This window comes from Aedes aegypti, chromosome 3, assembly GCF_002204515.2.
Source record: "Aedes aegypti strain LVP_AGWG chromosome 3, AaegL5.0 Primary Assembly, whole genome shotgun sequence".
Lineage (NCBI taxonomy): Eukaryota > Metazoa > Arthropoda > Insecta > Diptera > Culicidae > Aedes > Aedes aegypti.
In genome coordinates, this window is record NC_035109.1 from 166,045,210 (window position 1) to 166,064,434 (window position 19,225).

A 19,225-nucleotide genomic window follows, 5' to 3' on the forward strand; every position below is an offset into this window, starting at 1 on the left:
GAGCCAATTCGTAATTCAATTCTTCCTCGTCAAGCTCGTTGGCGTTAATTCTGTAGTATTCCATCTTATTTCAATTTAAAACTCCAAAATCCCAAACTTAAACCTATCCTACAATACTTCTAATAACTGAATATGAGCTGAAAATCTTGCTTGCTGGATGTGAAAGTAATTTCGGAAACTATCAAATTATAGCAAAAATAAGTTAAGTAAACTTGTATGTAAGGAACAATGCTTTTGAAACTAAATATCTATGGAATAGGAAAATGAACTCTATTTTTCGGGCCCCACGTTGGGCGCCAAATGTAACGAAAGCTTTTCACACTTAACAGCAGCAGTTTAAGCGCCACTCCCCTATGGAGACTGCTGTTGCTTTTTATAGAGGCCCGGCTTGAGACACTCGTTCGGGCGGGTCAATAGGCTCAAACAGTCGTCAACCTCAGCGTTACCAACAGACCAACAAAAATCTTTATACCTAACGGAATCTAAACGGAATGAAAAAAGAGGAAACTCAATATCGGGGCAAGAATCTTCAGCATCAATATCCCAATCACCCTGAGTGGAGGCGTAAATTACTGTCTTAGCACAACTAAACTGTCTAAAATTCTGAATTCAACATGTTCTATATTCTAGTTTTTAAATTTACCTAAGTGACGTCACTTGCTTTACATGAAGTTCTTCGAGCTCATTATGGTTCATAAAAAAAAAAATCAGATCTGACCTGTTATCCTGTTTTGGCGCAGAAGATCGGCAGCAGCAATCGGAAGCAGCGTGGCGGGAAGCGTCTTGGTGGTGAAATCGTGGTAGATGGCGTGGTACTCGTTAACCCAGAGACCAATAGGACTGGGCCCGAGTCGGAATGGCGGGTTGATATTCAAACGAGCGTGATGAAGGGCATCGATCAGCGGGCACCATTCATCCAACTGAAAGAGCGTGGTGGTAGTAGTCGTAACGCAGCGACCAATGGGACTTGGCCGGGTGGCGGAAAGGCTGGCAGGTGATATTGGACTTGAATACGAAGACGGGCTTCGATCAGCGGGCACCGTACATCCAACTGAACGAGCGTAGTGTTGCACAATTCCTGCTCCGTGTGCACTAACGTGATGCAGACCCCTGGTCGGCGATTCCAGCAGATTCGGCTATCGAGCGGATCGGCTGATTATGTTGCGCTATTAGGTAGGCAACCCGTGTGACGTGTCGAGCAGTGAAACGCTTGGAGAATACTGCTGGTTCCTATGTTGGCCACCAGTGGCGCGGCCGTCTCTAGTAATGCGGTAGTAGACGATGCTCCCAAACGCTTCCACTCAGAATTTCCCCGGATGGGAGTGGGGTGGCTTGTCAGGAGGGAAAGCGATTAGGGTGGTCCTTCTGGATTGCTTATCGGATGTTTAACGGGTATCCGAACAACTTTCTGGTCCCAGACTGGCACCCACGTTGAGCAGTGGGGATTATACCTGTTCAACGTGTCAATTTATGAATTTAAATTCTATCAACGCCATAGTACTAATCTTACCAGCGAATACGGTTTTAGCCAGCTCGTCCTGTCTTTCCAGAACAGCTAAATCCCGATAGAGATCTTTTGGGCCTACATTGATTTGAAATTCAAGCTGATCACCACTTTTGAAATCAAGACACCAAACTTATTCTTACCGGTGAGTTGTTTTTTTTAGCACGTGTTATTCTACTAGCAACACTATTTAATTTAAATATTTGCCTATCACTTGGCTCTGCCGTACCTAAATTAATTTAATAATTAATTCTCAAAACGTTTGAACTTATTTTAATCACTACCTTGTTAAGATGTTCAATTCAACTTCACTTGGTATTAACTTTCAATACTCAGTTTTTTCCCGATGTGCACTTGTTCACGATCTCCACTCGAATAAATTTAAAAAACCCATGCCAACTAAATTCTGCATTCAAACAGTGACCTTGAACACTGGACGCTATTGAAATTCCCATCTTTTCATAAAAAATCTACCTAAATTGAGGCTGTCTCATTCTGTTTTATATGCATGATGGACTTATACATTTTTTTAGTCCGTTTTCCACTGGTTTGTTTTTGAGTGCCAGCCTATCTTTTTCTAAAAAATTTGGATGGTTTGTTGCAACGTTGTGAGATCGCAACGGTACTCACGCCGCAGCCAAAAAGCTTCTGAATTGCATTTCTCTTTCACAGAGAGGTGGCGCTACGCTTGTAAAGAAGCTAAATGCTTTCGTGCAGAAAGCTGCTCTATACAGGGGTTATTCGATTTCATTACATCTTGATTGATTAGTTGGAAGGCTTGTACAGTCGAAGCTCGTTATAACTTCAACTTTTATAGTGACAAAAGCTCTCTATCGCGACATTTTTCGGCACCTTGAAAAACAATTTATTTTATTTAATAACTATTCTCTATGGCGACTTTTCTCTATAACGACGGTCCCCTGCGATGTCGTTATAATAAGCTTCGACTGTAGATACTTTTGGATACTTTGATAAGAATAATAGAAAGACGAATTGCGTTCGTGTGAAGTTGATTTGGACGATCTCGTTCACAGTAATTTGAACTAGTTGAGTTGGTTTTTCACTGACCTAACTGAAAAAAGTATCAACATACTTTCTGCATGTAAGCGCACATAGTGATGGTTTTCTGAATAAATATTCAATATAACCACTGAGTTTTATTAGTTTGAATTTGGGAGCTGCAAAGTCAACATGGATGCCAGAACGAATGATGGGCTACTTACCCTTAAAAACGTGCAATTTTCCCTCTTTAAGTCAATACCTCTCAAAGTCGATGTTACCCAATTCGATGAGATCTGTTTCAGTTTCCTATAAATGTTAATCGATATTTTCAAGAAAATTTACAAATATTCTCCAAATGATAACAAATTTCTTAAAATTGAATGTTATGATTATTTCAATAATAATATAACTTACCCATTTCAGGCCAACAAACTTTGAAATTTTTGGATGCTGCCTAAAAACTACACGAAGGTCTTTTTATACACGGTCCCCCGTGACGTGCAAAAAATTCCGGGCAAAAATAAGCCGTGCTAATTCCGGAATCCGTTTAAAAATAAACCGTGTGATTTCTAAAATCCGTGTAAATAAGAAAAAAAAGCCGTGTGAATTCCGAAATCCGTGTAAATTAGTAAGTTACCGCGTTAATTCCGAATTCCGTGCAAAAAAAAAGTACCGTTTAAATTCCGAAAAGCGTGCAAAAAAGCCGTGTAAAAATAAAACGTGCAAAAAAAAAAGCCGTGTAAAAATAAAACGTGCACTTTAGTGTAGAAAAAAATGTTAAAATTTTACTATTCTTCACGTTAACATTACTATTTTGAATGTATTTTGTCAATATAATTAAAAGTTGAAGAATATTAAAAAGATTTGGAAAATATGTTTTCTGTATCTCGATACCAACCTAACGCGATTGTCCATTGAATATCGAGTTAGGGAGAGTTGAATAAAAAATTAATTATCATGACAAACGCACGGTGACTAAATTTTGGAATCAGTAAATCACAATGAAAAATTCTGAAAGGAATTAAATGTTGCAGAAATTGGATTTGTCTTCATTACATAATATAACAAGGTTTGAAAGTTTAATAACTGAAAAAAAATAAAAATCATTTTTACCATTACCAGTCACACTATTCAATTCCAAGCAAAAAGTGACAACTATGACAATACAGCAATATTATGAATTACATGGATAAATTGTCATATACTTAATGCATAGCTTTCTTGAGGATACCCAACTAACAATTTTAGCGCTATAAGCCAAGATTATTTGCTTTGTGCTGTATAACAGTTGAATTGAAGCAGCGAACGCAGCAAAAAATGAAAGCTGTCAAAAATAGAACGATTAGCGTTAATACAGCTGTAACGCAAACGTTTTGCAGCTACAAATCTTAGCTGAATAAATTTCATCAGTTATCGCTTTTGCTGCTTTCACTAAGCTGTAACTCAACACCGTAAAAGATAGCAACCTAATGATGTGGAATAAAACTCGCCATCAGCAATCCGGCTGCTTCTATACAATATGATTTGTTATGCTGCTCAATATATATTTAAGAAGCGTTTTGTCGTCAGTTATACAGCGAGCATACAGCAGTAAGCTGTAAAACAACAACTTGTGGCACATCTACTCAGCTTGTTGGATGTAAACATTGCGTTTGACGTTTCGCACCCTTTTACAGCCTGATGAAGTGGTGTAAGCGCGGCTATGACATCTTTTACGAAAATTATAAAATATTGTGTGAACCGTTTCCGATGTAGAACAAAACGGTGTGTTTTCTTTGCCTTTCGATATAGACTGTGGTGGCAACAAGGACAGCGTCGAGACTTGTGGATGCAGAGATCGTGAGTTCGATTCCAAGCGGTGGCAGGTAACGTTGGGAACATTAAATTCAGATACTTATGATATGAATTCCGGAAGCTGTGAAACAGCTTGAAAATATTATTTAATCGATAATACAGCGAAGCTGTATGATAATTATTCAACAGTTGCGAAATGGTTGAGAAAGCGCCTTCCGAAGATGTGACACAGCTACTTGTCGCATAACTGTCGAGATAGAGCAATGATGGGTATGAATAAGAGCTGCCAACACAGCTTAAAAATAGCTGAGTAGATTCGCCAGATTTGTTGGTAAAAGGATCGCATAGAAGCTTTCGTTCGTATGTACAGCGCCTTTACTCAGCATAAAGCCGTATAAAGAGGGTCTAGAGAATGTTTACATTTGCACTAAATGTTAGTTGGGTAAGTAGCCCGTCATTCGTTTAGACAGCCATGATGACTTTGAGGCTGGCCTTTTCAAAGTTATAAAAGTTTTAAATTGACTTGAAAAGGTATAACTGTACGCGCTAACATGCATAAAGTATGCTGATACTTTTTCAGTTGTGTCAGTACATAACCAACTGATTTTTTTTGATTCAAAATCGTGAGCTGAATAAGCAACGATCATCAACGACGCGTACAAATTTCAATGACGGCCTACTTCGCCTTAAGGCATTGAATAATGAAACATTCGAACATTATTCATCCAGAAAACTCTTATCACGTTATAATTAATAATCCTATAAAAAAACCTACAAAAAATATTAAAATGTAAAAATTACAGTGAATATGTCAAACTCCTACCTACAGAACCATTTCAATTGCTATAAATTGGTTATCGTCATCAATATGACTAACTTGCCCTATGCATCAAAATTCGTTCAAATACTCATTACCAATGGAAAAAGAAATGTTTAGCTAGCTAAATCATTTCACAAGATTGAATTGAAAGTTCAAATCTACAAGAAGATGATGACGATACTTCTTATATCACAATCATTTGTGAAAACATTATACTAAAGGACTGTTCATGTTAGAATTTTCGTCGGTTTCTCGAACCCTTCTTCCCCATTGCTAGTGTAAGATTTTTTGTTTAAAAATTGAAAACATTGTTGAACATCGACATTGTTGAAATATTTATTCGCATAGTAATTAAAGGAAAAAAAAATCTTGAAATCCGTGCGAGATGCCTTACTTAATACCAGCGCATATACGAGTACACATTTGAATTGTAATCATAAGAATCACATCCAAGATTCGGCAGACAGTTTCTAATTCTCTACCACGCCAATAAGTATCTTCTGATGTACTGTAGGAGTCTCTTATGCATTGCCAGTTTGCTGACACGCACCGTCTATAATCTATATGGTCGCAAATATTCCTAAGAGCACCCGAGCGACCGACGCATTGATGCAGGTACCGATAGTATCTTCACACAATCGAATAGTGATCCGATCGAGCGGTGCAAATTGACGCGCAGGATCGGATCACGAAACGATAATGAACAGCCTGCCGGCAATGAAGAATGGATCACCAATTAACACAAGTACACTGCAATGAACACACCTGCCAATCGAACGAGGCTGACTCTCGCGCAATGTTCATTTCAACGTTCTCTTTGCCATGTTGCCTTTCGCCTGAGAGGGTGAACTCGGTTGCCCTCTCCAACCGCAACAATCGATTCGGCAATAATTTCGAATTGAGTGTACATTGAGGCGAGAGAAAACATCCTTGGTTATGAGATACAAAATTGGTGTCTTCGACAAAAGTTGGACAACTAAATAATACCTTTTCGCATAGAACCTTACAAATTCTGAAAACACTCCCAAGATGGCGCTAGTGAGCCAAAACTTTATTTACTTATATCTTAGTCCAGTTATGAGATACAAAATTGGTGTCTTCGACAAATTTGATCAAATAAATGAGACCTATTCGCCTAAAACCTTATTAGTTCGGAAAATACTCAAAATATGGCGCTGGTGGTCGAACATTTTGATCGTTTATATCTCAGTTCAGTGACGAGTTACAACATTGGTGTCTTCGACAAATATGTTCAACTGAATGACAATGTTGAACAACTAAATTATTCTTAGTCACAAAAAACCTTATAACACTCACAAGATGGCGCTAGTGGGCAGAGATTTTATTTGCTAATATCTCAGTACAAAGTTTGTGTCTTGGACAATGCTGAACAACTAAATGAATACTATTCGCCTAAAACTTTATTAGTTCGGAAAACACTCACAAGGTGGCGCTAGTGGTCAAATATTTGATTCTATTTTATATATCAATCCAGCGATGAGATTCTAAATGTTCAACCTACTAGGATCTATTCGCCCAGAAACATAATAGTTTGGAAAACTCTCTCAAGGTGGCGCTAGAAGACAAACATATTATTTACTTTTATCTCAATCCAGTGATTGGATACAAAGTTAGTGTCTTTGACAAAGTTGTAGTACTAAATGAGACCTATTCGCCTGGAAACTTATTACTTCGGAAATCAACTAAATGGCACTACTGGGGTCACATTTTTTTATTTATTTAATAATTTTTTTTTATATAAGAAATTGGTCTTCCTAGATCAAAACAATGGGTACTAACTATCGAGTAGAACAATAATCACTTATTCCGGATGCAATGCTCCTTACATTTGTATATGAACCTTGACACTATTTATTGAAGGCTAAAAAAAGAAAACACATGTTTTCTAGCCATCGAATGAAAAAAATGATCTTTTGAAAGGAGAGAAGAACGGAAAACCGACATAATGACTTATCCATCCGTGAACTGAACTCCAAGGGTGAAGGGCGGCTGTCAAATGGGAGTAAAATTGAATAGCCTCCAACCTAAGTCCAGAATCAGTTTTAAGGCTTAACGTGGAAAAGTAAAAATTATTATTCGAAAAATAACAGGTAACAAATGTGCTTCAAAGGTATTGTTTGCAAGCAGTTATTTACTACGTGCTACTGCAATACGTTGTTGCCAATAAATTCTGCTAAATTCCCAAAATGAATGTTTTCGAGAAAATTGATAACGCCTCCACCATTGTTTAGGCGTAATTTTGTATGGTTGTTTACTTTTCAGAACCAGTGACACGTTGAGATAGCAGAAAAGAGCCTCCCTTGCTGAACTCACTCGGTCCAAGAATTGTGACATTTGAGCGGGCACGCTTCCATATGCTCCCCAGGTATGTATTCTGGTTCGCTCTAGTGTCGAAAATCTTGGACAGCGTGGATTCGGTTCTATCGCTGGATAAGACCATATACATCAGTGATGCAGTAACTTCAACGTTATAGACGAATAATGTTGGCTTCAAATATTCACGTAAAGCATGTTGGACTCCAATATTTGACTGTCATTGAACTGAAGGACTAGCTTTTGATTAGCACTAACGAAATTCTGATATTGCCAAATATATTTATTTCGATCGCTGTCAGATCCGAGCCACAATGTATACTAATAACTTGACCCAGAAAAAATATTTGGATAGGTAGTTATGTTTTCATTATCAGCTGGCAAGTTTTATACAATCTTTTTGAAGACGGAACATCTATGTGTTTTTTTTAATCAAAATATTTGATGTAAGATTTTATTTTGTTTATGGTATAAAGGGTGTAAGTGTGCATAATTGTACATGTATGGGAATGTATGTATGTCTGTATCTTACTTACGCGGTAGAACAGAAAATTGAATTGAAGTCACTAAATGATTTAGTTCTGGCATGCATCTTTCGCCTCTGAAATTTTTATTCTCTATATTGCAATTTCTTTATTGGGATACGTTCATAAATTACGTCATGCAAAGTTTTGCTATATTCATCCTCCTCAATTTTCCTCTATATCACACTTTTTGTATGGATTTCATTTTTTATATGGGTGGCAACTTTTCCTGGTACCCCCTCCTTCCTCTTCTGTACGTGTCGTAATTTATGAATTACCCCTCACCTGTATTTTTTATATATTTGATTAATCTCGAAAATAAACTTATAGAACAACTAGATACGGACGACACACTTTCAAGATTTTTTTGGATCCCCACCATAGACTTGAATTTTTTTGATGAAATAAGGTTTAATTTATACGAATATGACAATGAATAACAAAATCGGAGCTGAATTCCAATTGTGAGATACCTTGGGCGTTAACGGGTTAAGAGCACATGTGCTAACATTATAACCGATTGAATGGATTTCTTTATTTTCCCATTCGTGATCATACATCAACATCCCACCGCAAAATCACTAGTGTTTGGAGGTGATGTTTACTTCCAAAATGCGAAATCATCACCTTCAACTTAGTTATAATACCCTCGTTATATGAGAGATGGAGGCGCTCCGATCGTCACAAGTTTCTCGTTAAACAGTCAATAGCCAGTGTTTGGATTTTGATCCGAATAAGCCGATCGAACCATATTCGGAGAGTGTAACAGTTCATGAACCATAACAGTTCGCGACAGATCGCATTCACTCTCTCGTTTGGTATGTGGCGAGAGAGCGTTCAAGAGCATCAACTCTCACAGACTACAACGGTATCGAGCAATTCGGGTGATTTATGTTTTGCATAAAATTGGTAATAGAGTGCAAAGCTACTTGGGCACTTCCATGATTCACTTTGCCATGGGGGGTTTTTCTTGACCGAATTGTCTGGAAAAAAAAGCATTTCAATGCTACGCATATTGTGGCCAACCATTAGCTCAGTTTGCTTTCAAAAAACCCCACTGCCAAAGTGAATAAAAAGTGCCAAGAATAGGATCCGGCACCTAGCTATCATATGTTCTGGTAATGCAACCTTAAAACAAGATTTTAAATTTTTGGATGATCGAACACCGCTTTGGTTTCAAATATAGAAAATAAAATGGAAAATATTCACCTTTGTTTCTTGATCAGAAAGAGAATGTATCATGGCATGAAGGTTTTATTGTAAAATTTAAAAACTTAAATTTTCCAACACACATTGTTAGAATAATTCAAAGTTATGAAAGACTTCCTGTAAGAGCTGGTGTTCCCCAAGGCAGCATTTTGGGACCAATATTATACAATATTTTCACATCTACCTCAGGGATGTCACAAATCCTTGTTTGCGGATGACACAGGCCTCTCCGCCAAAGGACGAAGCCTGCGTGTCATCTGTAGTCGATTGCAACAAAGTTTGGATATTTTCTCTTCATACTTGCAGAAATGGAAGATTTCTCCTAATGCTTCCAAAACTCAACTAATAATATTCCCACATAAACCAAAAGCTCTTTATTTGAAACCTTCAAGAAGGCCAGATAGCCGTAGCGGTAAACGCGCAGCTATTCAACATGACCATGCTGAGGGTCGTGGGTTCGAATCCCACTGGTCGAGGATCTTTTCGTAAAGGGATTTTTCTCGATTCTCAGGGCATAGAGTATCTTCGTACCTGCCATACGATATACACATGTAAAAATGGTCAATCGGCAAAGAAAGCTCTCAGTTAATAACTGTGGAAGTGCTCATAAGAACACTAATCTGAGAAGCAGGCTTTGTCCCAGTTGGGACGTAACGCCAGAAAGAAGAAGAAGTAAACATGTTGTCACGATGAGAGGGGTTCCAATAAATTGGTCAGATGAAGTTAAGTATCTAGGGCTCATGCTAGATAAGAGTTTAACTTTCAAAAATCACATTGAGGACATTCAAGCCAAATGTAATAAATATGTAGAATGTCTCTATTCCCTTATTAATAGAAAATCAAAACTTTGTCTTAAGAACAAGCTTTTAATATTCAAACAAATTTTCAGGCCAGCCATGTTGTATACTGTACCAATATGGACTAGCTGTTGTAATACCAGGAAGAAAGCTCTGCAGAGAATTCAAAATAAAATTTTGAAAATGATTCTGAGGCTTGCTTCCTCCCTGGTATAATACCAATGAGTTATATAGAATATCCAATGTTGAAACATTGGAACAAATGTCAAATGAAACAATTAATAATTTCAGGCAAAAATCGTTACAATCTTCTATTGCCACGATTAATGCGTTATATGTTTAGGTTAACCTTCCAGTCGTTTGCCACCGTCAGAACCACCACGCTGCTGTTGGGAACGAAAAGCGAGGTTTTTTCAACAGTGTTGTACAAAATACAACAGCGCGACGACTGAAGTGTTAAGTTAGTTTAAGTAAATTGAAAACGTGTTTTTTTCTCTTATAAGCAGGTGAAATCAACTCACCTGTAAAATATCTTAACTGCTACGGCAAATGTAATGTAATATGTTGTTAACAAAATGTTAATAAAATCTTAAATTTGTTTTACCAAATAAGGATGATAGTGTTGTCTAATAACACAGAACACCTAGATATAAGAAATGAATATAATGTTTGGAATGAAATTAATAAAGAAATTCAAAAAAAAAAGAAAGAAAGAGAATGTATCAACGAAAGTGTTGGAACACAGTGATCGGCTTCAAGCAGTGGGTGGTGTGTGTCTGTTTTTTTAATTGGCATGCATGCGGAAAAATGAGATGAAATTATGGCTCGTGATTTTAAATTTTCCAAGGCCTGCCCATAGTAATTCCCATATTAACTTTGAATAGCTTGTGCAGTCTCAATTTTCATCCAAATTAGCTCAAATTTTGGGAGGACACTCAAAATGTTGGTCTAGAGTCTAGATAGGGAATGGGGCATAATAGGATTTTTGAACCACCCTATTATACCATACTACAATTTATATCTTGCTGTGTTGACACTTTATATATTGTTAATCAGGGATTGAATCCTGAGAAAATTGAGAGAATTTCTAACGTATCGCTCTCCGTAACTATCATAACATGCTGCACATTATGAGAGACTGTTTATCGTATACTGCTACAACTTTGATCAGATTGGGGGGATAGTACAGTGACCCCACGCAGTTGAATCACCCACAATTTATGAATCAGCTGATTTCAAAAGACAAAATTATTATCAAACTTGTCACAAAACAACACAGAATTATTTTTACACATAGTTTCTTATCAGTAGAAATAATTCTGTGATGTTTTGTGACAAGTTTGATTATAATTTTGTCTTTTGAAGTCAGCTGATTCATAAATTGTGGGTGATTCAACTGCGTGGGGTGACTGTAGTGCATGATAAAACCCCTCTAAACATGCTCCAAGCCTGGGGGACACTATTGCTATTGGAAGTTCGTGGATTGTTTATCGTGCAAGTGAAGAAAAACACCTATCCCCAACGGTTAACAAGCGAGAAAAATGGATTTTATCATTGCTCTCTCTTTGGGGCTCTCGCTCGCTGCTTCCATTTATCAGACTTGTTACACCTTGCGATACAATGACGATCGTGGACCGCAACAGATGGGATGTTTTTCTTTGCTTGCTTTGATCGTGCTTCATACTCAAATGAGAGCGAATCCTGCAATGCCTGTTGTTAATACATTTATCATCCATCATCACTATTATTTTTAATTCATGTTAACATTTCGAAAACGAACTGTACAGCAATGAATTAAAAATACAAAATATGATATCATATTTGCAATCATGCATAGGGTCTCAACGACTCATTATGACCATTTTCCTTGCCACCCTAATATATATCAAAGGAAACCCAAGTGGAAACATTCTTAAAATAAACATCATTCCTGTTGAGAAGCTTACCTGAACCGTGTGGAAGATTCATCCCAATGTTGTCAAAGCTATCACCACCCTCCTTGAATTCTCCGGGATAATCGCTGATACTGTGAAATAAAGTGGATGAGGTATAAAAAGAAAGCCTTGATATAAATATTTTGCAGGAAGTACGTAAGCATATAGGGCAAATGGGTAAATTTGCTATCCTTATGATGTAGTAAATTTAGAGACCCAACTGTCTGCTTCTGTTTATAGCGAGCCAGCTAGACTTATTGCCATCTATATTTTAAGATACCTGTAGTTCTTTATCTTTCAAATAATCTTCACACAGATTGTGTGAACCTTATACAAGCTGATGAATTCAATAACAGACTTATAAGACATGTCCTATCATTTCACGACGCGAGAACATCTTTAAACATATCATTCGGGTCACTCTTGAAACATATACAACATTTTTTGAGTTTCAGCCGATTGTCTAAATTTAGGCCTCGTATGAATAAAAAAATAACACACACAAAATTGAACGTGATTCACGTAAAATGTAAATCCACAAATAAAATAAAATCTAAAGATGCACCTTTTGGTATGGAGTATCTTTGTGCCGCCACGGTAAATGGCTGTGCATGGCGTACCGTTGGTACTTCGCGTACCTGCAGGAATAAAATAGACCCCTTTGTGCGGTCCTTAGCCTGCAACTCCCAGCAACTCCTATCCAACCTTCTCATGGTACTGGCCGGAGTAGGAGTAACCTTGGGGAAGATCGGGTAACCAACCCCGGTGGGAACTTTGGCCTTATGCTGGCAGGGAAGGGGGGGGGGGGGGTTTGCTTTTGCTTCTGCAAATCTGGAGCGTCTGTACTCCATAATAGGAGCGGCTCACAACAACGTCTGTTCCCCATGTCAGGGTCGGCTGATCATCGTCCGAGTGCCAGCTACGCTAAACTGCGCACTATGGCCCTCCGAACATTTAGGGGGAATGGTCCTCCGTAAATCTAGGGGGTTGGTGTCAGGCCCTGCAATCCAGCCGTAAAAATACACCAGCACAGGAACGTCAACGAGAGAATATGGACCAGAACAATCGACAAATACCACAGTGACGAAAATGGACTAGCGATTGGAAACTCGGTACATAGAACTGCAAATCTCTCAACTTCATCGGAAGCACTCGCATACTCTCCGATGTACTGAAGATCCGCGGTTTCGACATCGTAGCGCTGCAGGAGATGTGTTGGACAGGTGCAATGGTGCGAACGTTTAGAGGTAATCATACCATCTACCAGTGCTGCGGCAACACACGTGAGCTGGGAACAGCTAGTGATCCTTTATAGAGAGATAAGCGAAAGAAAAATGGAATGATTTGGCAACAGACCAGCAGTGCTGATTTTGTTCAGCGTCGAGAATAATATTGTAACACTGACATGACTTCCTCATTGCTAAAAAGTGTATTTAGTTTCGTTATAGATCTTTGAGCTACATATCCAAACTAATAAACAGCCAAAAAAATCAACAACTACAAATCGCATTGACAAAAATTTAAAAAAGAAAAATAATTTTATTTTTTTGCTTCATGCAAAATTACTTTTACCGAAATAATTTCTAGCGGATTACATTACTTCCCAAGAAAAGTTCAAAACAAACATAACGCATGTTCGTTTGGCTCACACTTTGACAGCTCTTGCTGCTCGATTGGCTCACACTTTGACAGAAATGTCAGCTTCCGCGAATCTCTCTCATAAAGGATTACTAGGAACAGCTTTCATAGTGATGGGTGATATGCAAAGGCGCTTGATCGGGTGGTGACCGATCTATGAACGAATGTGCAAGTTAAGAATCAAAGGCCGATTTTTTAACTTCAGCATAATCAACGTGCATAGCCCACACTTCGGAAGCACTGATTATGAAAAGGACGCATTTTACGCGCAGCTCGAACGCGAGTATGACCGCTGCCCAAGCCACGACGTCAAGGTCATCATAGGAGATTTGAACGCTCAGGTTGGCCAGGAGGAGGAGTTCAGACCGACGATTGGAAAGTTCAGCGCCCATCGGCTGACGAACGAGAACGGCCTACGACTGATAGATTTTGCCGCCTCCAAGAATATGGTCATTCGTAGCACCTATTTCCAGCACAGCCTCCCGTATCGGTACACCTGGAGATCACCTCAGCTGACAGAATTGCAAATCGACCACGTTTTGATCGATGCACGGCACTTCTCCGACATAACCGACGTCAGAACCTATCGCGCTAACATTGACTCCGACGACTACATGGTGATGGTGACCCGATGTCGCAAATGCGTACGCGTAGCATCTTGAGGCAGCGTTGCCGTTTTAGGGCGAGCTCGATAGGGCACCTTTTGAGAACTGCTGGAGGACAGTTAAAGCAGCCATTAACGAAGCTGCCAAAAGCATTGTCGGATATGTGGAACGGAGCTCAAGAAACGATTGGTTTGACGAAGAGTGCCAGGAGGTTTTAGAGGAGAAGAATGCAGCGCGGGCTGCAATGCTGCAGCATGGTACGCGACAAAACGTGGAACGATACAGACTGAAGCCGAAACAGCAAACTCGCCTATTCCGAAAAAAGCGCCGCCTGGAAGAGGTGGAGTTGCTGTACCGTTTTCAAGAAACGCGGAAGTTCTATCAGAAGCTCAACACATCCCGCAAAGGCTTCGTGTCGCGAGCTGAAATGTGCCGGGATAAGGATGGGAGCATCTTGACGGACGGACGCGAGGTGATCTAAAGGTGGAAGCAGCACTACGATGAACACCTGAATAGCACAGATAACACAGGCACAGAAGGTCACGACAGCGAAGGCGATGGCTACGTCAGCACAGCGGACAGTAGAAACCAACCAGCTCCCACGTTGGGGGAAGATAAGGATGCCATTCAACAGCTCAAGAACAACAAGGCCGCTGGAAAGGATGGTATCGGAGCCGAACTCATCAAGATGGGCCTGGACAGGTTGGCCGCTTGTCTGCATCAGCTGATAGTCAGAATCTGGGAAACGGAACAGCTACCGGAGCAGTGGAAGCAAGGCGTTATATGCCCTATCCATAAAAAGGGCGACAAACTGGAGTGTGAAAATTATCGTGCAATCACTATCCTAAACGCCGCCTACAAAGTGCTATCCCAGATTCTCTTCCGTTGTCTATCACCTATAGCAAATGAGTTCGTTATCAAGCAGGTTTCATCAACGGCCGCTCGACATCGGATCAGATCTTTTCCGTGCGGCAAATCCTCCAGAAATGCCGTGAGTACCAGGTCCCTACGCACCATTTGTTCATCGATTTCAAGGCGGCATACGATAGTATCGACCGCATAGAGCTATGGAAAATCATGGACGAGAACAGCTTTCCCGGGAAGCTCACAAGATTGATTAGAGCAACGATGGACGGTGTGCAAAACTGCGTGAAGATCTCGGGCGAACACTCCAGTTCGTTCGAGTCTCGGCGGGGACTACGACAGGGCGATGGACTTTCGTGCCTGTTATTCAATATTGCGCTTGAAGGTGTCATGCGGAGAGACGGACTTAACAGTCGAGGCACGATTTTCACGAGATCCGGACAATTTGTTTGCTTCACGGACGACATATTATTGAGAGAAAATTTGAAACGTTGGCAGATTTGTTCACCCGCCTTAAATGCGATGCAACAAAAGTCGGGCTAATGGTGAATGCGTCGAAAACGGAGTCCGTGGACCCCGAATCTAAATATGCTTGCTGAATTCTTGCCACATCCAATACTCATGGAATTATTCGATAATTAAGTTTCAATAATCAATCAATTGAATGTAATTTTGTATACACAATTCCAAAAAAAAAATGATTTACCCATTGACATAAACTCTCCTTTTAAACTTCAAAACGAGATTCCATTTTCAAATTAAAGTTTGTATAGGGAAATAGAAGAGTTTAAAATCTGATTTATTTGTTTTACTGTTTCTGATACTGGTTTAACCCCTCTACCGGCAGCTTCATTTTTCACTGCAATGAAAATATTCAAAAAACTTTTCTAGTTTAAGAATCTATGTCGATACCTGTCATTGGTGATCTGGTTTTAACGAAATTCCCATGATTTTTGGGAGACCGATATCTCCATATAAAATGTCTTTGGCGGCTATTTTGTTTAACGTCAATTTATCAAAAAAAAATGTGGGCTACACTAAGCTAGGTGATAAGGAGCTACTCTTAAAAAAATCATACAAATCGGTTCAGTATTCTAGGAGATATCTGACAATTACGATATGATGTTTTTTTTAATTTTTTTATTTGGCCAGCGTGGTACCAGACACATAAATGCTCGTTACTCAATTACTGCACCAAATTGATTCATTTTTTCACAACATTCTCTTATTAATGTAATGTTCCGAAGAGTGAATATACGATAAAAAATTTGTAGAATGAAATATGCACGTGGGTTATAACAACGCGTCGGTTCCCCATGGAATTTCGGAATATCTCAGGATCCAGTTGACACAACAATATTGACACATATTCCAAAACTAGAAGAGTTTTTTTTGAGAACTTGTGAAATAATGGTACAAAAATACCGAGGAACAGTTATCGACGTTTGAATATCTTTATTACGGTAAAATATGAAGCTGCCGGTAGAGGGGTTAAATATATTTGAGAAAAAATAATGGAAAATAAATGCCAGGATACATGTTTTATAACACTTCAATAAACAATACCGTAAAGCTGCCCGAGCAAAGTCCAACATAAAAAAGAAATCAAGCCGAAAACAGATCTTGTTTTCAGCATCAAATTGATATCATAATTTGCCATCACTTTATCATTAATTTATTCGATATCATATTTTGTTTTCGTTCTGCTGTCATTTTATTTTTTTAATAAAGTTATAATTTTAATAAACTATAAATTTATTCGTGCAATCATCTTGACGCAGACTCGTTTCTTTATCAAACGAAAACACGTACATCTCCCCGACCAGTGAATGACAACAAAATTATAGCACAATTATATCAAGATTTGTTACAAATAGCAAATTTGGTTTCATTTTTGTTAGAAGCATTTTGAGTTGATCGAGGAAATTATAACATAATTAAAACAAAATCAGTTATAATTACAAAGGCTGTTTCAAATTTCTTTCAATTTACATAATTATAATACAATTTATTATAAGATCTTTGAGAACAATTGGTTATAAAAAAAAATCTGTTATAATTCAGTTATAGAGAATAACAAATGACTTACATTTTTGTTTGATTTGAAGCATAGCAGGAACTGTTTGAAATTTGCTTCAACTGACAGCAAAAATAGTTCTCAATTTGATTTCATGGGAACCTTTTTCTGCTCTCAGTTTTTATATTTTACCCGTTAAAACGACCAAAATGACAACAGACTGAGTTATCAAAATCTACGACATCACAATATCAAAAATAGTTTTCAATATGATCTCACGCTTTGCTCGGGTGGGTAGCACTGATTTTCGTAACAAGTTTAAATTTTACATTTTTCCTCGAGACATAGGTATTAAATGCATGAGTGGTGATGCTCGATCTCTTATCGTTAATAAGAAAAGGTGATAAGCATTAAGTTTTCTCCTTATTTCATTAATTCATGCGACAAGTTTTCAATTTAATAGAGTAAGGAATTAAGGAAAATGAATGTCTCACATAAGTTCCGAAATGATACGTATAAGCTAGGAAATTGCTATTTTTACTAATAGTGGAATCGTCGAAAACGACTTTCGATGTCAATTTGTTATGAGTATATTCATTTTAGGAAAATAAAAATATGACTGTAAATAATGCATTATTTCCTTAGGGAATCGCTTACCATTACGGTTTAAAATTTTAAAATAACTGAAAAAATAAAAGACTTTTAGCGGTTTGACCTTTATATTCGGTTTGGGATTCCATTAATTTAGTTAGTTGCGGTATTTTAAATACTATTCTTACCTATCTTTATTACTGCAGCTTTTCGCCCTTAGTGAGCTAACCATATTTAAAAAACCTTCGATCATTCTTTGTTTAAATAATAAATGTTACCTCAAAATCAAAAACTCAATCACGATATTTAGCATTTTTAATCTTTCTAAACCAAAATAAATAGGATACAATAAAGTTTTTGGTGTCAGTATCTCTTTCATATATCAAAACGATCTTTCAAAATTTATATTTGCGAATGCAGTTTTGAAGAAACATAAACAACTGATTAGTATTATCTGGATTATGACACAGTACCATTATTCCCCTTACTTCAGATTTTTAAATGCGAAGCTTCGCTATTAATTATCTAATACCCAACCTCAGGTTTAAACGGAGTATCTTTTGAAATTTTGATATTGGTTTTCGTAGCTCGGAAATCAAAATGATTCAATTTTGGCTAACACCTTGGCTTACAGCATAAAATCACGTTAGTTATTTATGACTTTTTAAACATTTTTGTATATTTGGAATATGTTTGAAAAATTAAATGTATATATAACATACAGATGGGGCCTTCCTTAGCCGAGTGGTTAGAGTCCGCGGCTACAAATCAAAGCCATGCTGAAGGTGTCTGGGTTCGAATCCCGGTCAGTCCAGGATCTTTCCCGTAATGGAAACTTCCTTGGTTTCCCTGGGCATAGAGTATTATCGTACCTGCCACACGATATACGAATGCAAAAATGGCAACTTTGGCAAAGAAAGCTCTCAGTTAATAACTGTTGAAGTGCTCAGAAGAGCACTAAGCTGAGAAGCAGGCTCTTTCCCAGTGAGGACGTTAATGCCAAGAAGAAGAAGAAGAAGATAACATACAGATCTCTGTGCCCCAATTAACCCCTCTACCAGCAGCATCATTTTTCACTAGAAAAAAATATATCATATTATGGCTTCAGATTTTTTCTCATGTTCGATTATTCGTTTTTTGAAACAATACTTTGATAAGAGCCTGTTGTGAAAAAATGAATAAAAAAAATGGTAAACGTATTTGAGCAATACGCATATATGTTTCTGATAATCCTCCGACCGTAAACAGATTTTGAAAACATCAAAAACATCATATTAACTCAACCGATTTGATTTTTTTTTTTAAGAGAAGCTTCTTATTATTTGATATTGTGTAGTCCACATTTTAGTTTTTTGATCAATTAACTAAAATTAAAATGGCGGCCAAATATTCTTTATACGAGAAGTGTCGTTCCCTTTTGAAATATCTTCAAAACGAAATGACCAATGGTCAATATCGAGACAGATTCCAAAAAATAGAAAAATTGCACCAACTATCGAGAAACAAAAAAATTCTCATGATTTGAATATTTTTTTCTGGTGAAAAACTGAGGCTGTTAATGAGTAAAACAAAAGTTTGTTCATTTTGATCTT

At 37.9% G+C, this 19,225-nt stretch overlaps 1 protein-coding gene and 1 long non-coding RNA gene across 2 annotated transcripts in view; both read right to left on the reverse strand.

Annotated features, from left to right (window-relative positions):
- LOC5563989 (acetylcholine receptor subunit beta-like 2) overlaps positions 1–19,225 on the reverse strand; it is a 41,499-nt gene that overhangs the window by 19,714 nt on the left and 2,560 nt on the right. Inside the window, exon 7 of the mRNA XM_021852574.1 lies at positions 11,931–12,010. Within this exon, the coding sequence (XP_021708266.1) occupies positions 11,931–12,010 (80 nt within the window). The remainder of the gene's footprint in view (positions 1–11,930; positions 12,011–19,225) is intronic.
- LOC110678925 lies at positions 602–2,601 on the reverse strand. Its single transcript, XR_002502054.1, has 2 exons — positions 1,511–2,601; positions 602–1,451 (listed from the first exon to the last, which is right to left on the reverse strand). It is a non-coding gene; the product is annotated as an uncharacterized LOC110678925 (long non-coding RNA).